Consider the following 5,000-nt stretch of genomic DNA (forward strand, 5'->3'; position numbering starts at 1 on the left):
TAAACCTCAAAATTTTCTATATAAAAGTAAGACACTGCAGAGAACAGGATTCAACTGATCTGTTTTTGTGGCATCTTTATCCACAGACTGTTCTTTGGTACTACTCATAATGGCTGTAAGTATTTCATCACTTACTGAATTTTTCCTTCAGCTGCTTTTTCCAGTCTTTGTACTTATTGTATGAAGTGTAAAAATGTGATTTAGGTCCAAATGTCATGTACTGTACTTGGAGAATCATTGATGGTAACTGATGAATGCTGTTCTTATTTGCAGTCATTTGTCACAGAGCTCCAGGTTTCTCTGAATAAGACTGAGGCGCTGAAGCTGGAGGCGGAAGGCTTCAGTAGAGTCAATGTTGACCTGAACAAAGGGGCAGGAAGAAACAACATCTATCTTTGGTACAAAAAACAAAGTGAAGGGGTTTCCATCACCAGGGTTCAAGTTTCCTTCAACGACGACATGGCTGTCGGTTTGGCCAGAGCAGGGTACACCAAGATTCCCCAAAACCTCAACACTGGAACCAAAGGTGATGTCATCTACCTGTGGTACTTCAAAGGGACCACAGAGTACGACACCCCAATCAAGGAAGTCGAAGTCACTGACAATGCAGGAGCTGAAGCCCAGATGGTTAAACTGAACTGGGAGAGAGTGACCTGTGACCTGAACCGTGAAGCTGGAGGAAACTGGATCCACATGTGGGTGAAGAGAGAGAAGCAGACCTACATCTGCGACGTCACCGCCACCGACTCCTATGACGTAGATGCTGACCTCTTTAAAGATGGTTATATCCGCATGGATGAAAACACCAACAGAGGCGCTGGAGGAAGCTTTGTCTTTCTGTGGTACCGTCAGACCGCCGACCCCTGCCGTGCCCTCACCAGTGTGGCCGTCTCCACCAACGACTTCGAGTACCAGGAGCTTCAGCAGAAAGGATTCATCCGTGTGAACGTGAACCTCAATGAGGGCACTGGCAGTGGTCCTGTGTACCTGTGGCACAAGAAAGAAGAATCTACAAACCCCATCAAAACCATCATCCTGCTCGTTAACACAGGTGCGACTGAAGTGTTTAAGGATGCGGGTGTTACTGTGATTGAGAGAAGTCTCAACTCAGGCAACGTGGGCCGCAAAGAGTTTCTGTGTTTTTATCAGTAAGAGCCTTCAGGATGATCTGCTTAGTTTGGCTGCATTACACAATCATTTCTGAGTATTTCCAATATGTTCTGATCATGAGTGCTACTGCAAGTGACATCTAAAAAATGCTTCTGTTAATTAAAAAAAACCAAAAAAACCTTTGATTTGTGACATTTTTCTCTTCTGTAATGATTAATTTTTTCTGCTGTTCAATAAAAACAAATGCATGCGCTGAAATGTGTCTGACATCATTTCCAATACAGAAAGCACAGGTTGAATCAGTGAACTGAAGTTAAAGCTGTATTATTATGGTTCCATAACCTTCTACAACACACAAAATCATCCTCATATTATGTGTTTGTCATAATGCCAGTATTGGCAAACATACAACATCCACCAATGTGATCATTAAACATGGCCTACCCTAATGTTAAGTTATGAAAATGATTGTGAGCCATTAAAATTTAAATAAAAAGTAATCCCTAATCCCACTGTTAAGTATAGCCTACCAAACATTAGCACTGCTTACATTCATGGTTAGATGGGGTTCAGTCTGTGCTGAGGATGAGTGGAAATGCAGAAGGAAGGAAGGAAGGAAAGGTAGGTAGATAGATAGATGTGGTTCATTTATCCCAAACTGAGAAATTCCAGTGTAGCAGCAGCATAACACACATTCAATAACAATATAAAACTAGTGGTAATCAAAGCTCACATGCCGTCACAGTGGGACGGTTGCACTGGGACGTGTATGGACGTGGATGTCATGTCTATTTTCCACAGACACAAACACCCATCAGTGTCTACCCTTCCTCTCCTTCACAGCCTCATCCTCTTCTCTCATTCACACATGGACCAGATCCAGTGGTGCCACAGGGACACATGTCCATACATGTATGAATAGGTCTGAGTAAGTACTGTCACATGACACACGCTACAATTTACAGAAATACAATTTGGGAGTAAAAGTACTTAAGTTCCTGCTGTGTGACACAGGGACTCAAAATGAACATCATTTATTTTTCACTTTTTCAAATGTCCAGAACATGCTGTTCTCATCAGAAATGGATCCTAAATGAAACACAGGGCTTCAGCTCTGATGTTAAACTACAGCTGGGATCAATATTGGGTCAAAATGTGTAAATGATCAGTTTTGATGAACACAAATCTGTGGTGACACTGGGACAGCAGTTTGGACCTTTGTTCAGTATCACAATAAAAGACTGACTGGAACTAAAACACTACAACATGATCATAATCTTTTATTGAACAGACATATTACAACTGAAGTGATTTATACAGATAATAACAGAACATATTTGACTAATAATTGGATTGGACAGAACCTCTGAATATTCATGTACTGTTGAAGAATTAGTTCAGATTCACAGACTGAAAATATCACTGTTACAAGAACAAATATTATTAAAGTTAATAGTGCATTTACATATATGAGTGTGAACAAATATTATTATTATAGTTAATAGTGCATTTACATATATGAGTGTGAACAAATATTATTATTAAAGTTAATAGTGCATTTACATATATGAGTGTGAACAAATATTATTATTAAAGTTAATAGTGCATTTACATATATGAGTCTAAACAAATATTGTTGTTATTATTATTATTATTATTATTATTATTATTATTATTATTATTATTATTATACTAAACAGTGCATTTACATATATGAGTATAAACAAATATTATTATTAAAGTTAATAGTGCATTTACATATATGAGGGTGAACAAATATTATTATTAAAGTTAATAGTGCATTTACATATATGAGTGTGAACAAATATTGTTATTATTATTATTATTATTATTATTATTATTATTATTATTATTATTATTATTATTATTATTATTAAAGTTAATAGTGCATTTACATATATGAGTGTGAACAAATATTATTATTAAAGTTCATAGTGCATTTACATATAGGAGTCTAAATAATAATAATATATAATAATAATAATAATAATAATAATAATAATAATAATATATATATATATATATATATATATATATATATATATATATATATATATATATATATATATATATATATATATATATATATATATATATATATATACAGTACAGGCCAAAAGTTTGGACACACCTTCTCATTCTTCACATTTTCTTTATTTTCATGACTATTACATTGTAGATTCTCACTGAAGGCATCAAAACTATGAATGAACACATGTGGAATTATGTACTTACCAAAAAGTGTGAAATAACTGAAAACATCTCTTATATTCTAGTTTCTTCAAAGTATCCACCCTTAGCTCTGATGACTGCTTTGCACACTCTTGGCATTCTCTTGATGAGCTTCCAGAGGTAGTCACCTGAAATGGTTTCCTAACAGTCTTGAAGAAGTTCCCACAGATGCTTAGCACTTGTTGGCCCTTTTGCCTTCACTCTGCGGTCCAGCTCACCCCAAACCATCTCGATTGGGTTCAGGTCCGGTGACTGTGGAGGCCAGGTCATCTGGCGCAGCACTCCATCACTCTCCTTCTTGGTCAAATATCCCTCACACAGCCTGGAGGTGTGTTTGGGGTCATTGTCCTGTTGAAACATAAATGATGGTCCAACTAAACGCAGACCGGATGGAATGGCATGTCACTTCAGGATGCTGTGGTAGCCATGCTGATTCAGGTTGCCTTCAATCTTGAATAAATCCCCAACAGCGTCACCAGCAAAGCACCCCCACACCATCACACCTCCCCCTCCATGCTTCACGGTGGGAACCAGGCATGTAGCATCCATCCGTTCACCTTTTCTGCGTCGCACAAAGACACGGCGGTTGGATCCAAAGATCTGAAATTTGGACTCATCAGACCAAAGCACAGATTTCCACTGGTCTAATGTCCATTCCTTGGGTTTCTTGGCCCAAATAAATCTCTTGTGTTTGTTGCCTCTCCTGAGCAGTGGTTTCCTAGCAGCTGTTTGACCATGAAGGCCTGATTCACGCAGTCTCCTCTTAACAGTTGTTGTAGAGATGTGTCTGCTGCTAGAGCTCTGTGTGGTATTCATCTGGTCTCTAATCTGAGCTGCTGTTAATTTGCGATTTCTGAGGCTGGTGACTCAGATGAACTTATCTTCAGCATCAGAGGTGACTCTTGGTCTTCCTTTCCTGGGGCGGTCCTCATGTGAGCCAGTTTGGTTGGAGCGCTTGATGGTTTTTGCGACTGCACTTGGGGACACATTCAAAGTTTTTGAAATTTTCTAGACTGACTGACCTTCATTTCTTAAAGTAATGATGGCCACTCGTTTGTCTTTACTTAGCTGATTGGTCCTCGCCATAATATGCATTCTAACAGTTGTCCAATAGGGCTGTCAGCTGTGCATCAACCTGACTTCTGCACAACACAACTGATGGTCCCAACCCCATCAATAAGGCAAGAAATTCCACTAAGTAACCCTGACAAGGCACAGCTATGAAGTGGAAACCATTTCAGGTGACTACCTCTGGAAGCTCATCAAGAGAATGCCAAGGGTGTGCAAGGCAGTCATCAGAGCTAAGGGTGGCTACTTTGAAGAAACTAGAATATAAGAGATGTTTTCAGTTATTTCACACTTTTTTGTTAAGTACATAATTCCACATGTGTTCATTCATAGTTTTGATGCCTTCAGTGAGAATCTACAATGTAAATAGTCATGAAAATAAAGAAAATGCGAAGAATGAGAAGGTGTGTCCAAACTTTTGGCCTGTACTGTACTATATATATATATATATATATATATATATATATATATATATATATATATATATATATATATATATATATATATATATATATATATATAATTACTGTTGGATTTGGCTTTAGTAGGAAATAAATAAATACAGAAAT

The 5,000-nt window shown here is 37.6% G+C and overlaps 1 protein-coding gene across 1 annotated transcript; it reads left to right on the plus strand.

The window, feature by feature from the left end:
* The first annotated feature begins 44 nt into the window (after window positions 1-44).
* Window positions 45-1,257, plus strand: LOC115415337 (uncharacterized). Its single transcript, XM_030128872.1, has 2 exons — window positions 45-115; window positions 274-1,257. The coding sequence occupies exons 1-2, from the start codon at window positions 110-112 to the stop codon at window positions 1,150-1,152; spliced, it is 885 nt and encodes a 294-aa protein (XP_029984732.1). The 5' UTR covers window positions 45-109; the 3' UTR covers window positions 1,153-1,257.
* The last annotated feature ends 3,743 nt before the right edge of the window (window positions 1,258-5,000 follow it).

The sequence above is a fragment of the Sphaeramia orbicularis genome, chromosome 24 (genome assembly GCF_902148855.1).
Source record: "Sphaeramia orbicularis chromosome 24, fSphaOr1.1, whole genome shotgun sequence".
Classification (NCBI taxonomy): domain Eukaryota; kingdom Metazoa; phylum Chordata; class Actinopteri; order Kurtiformes; family Apogonidae; genus Sphaeramia; species Sphaeramia orbicularis.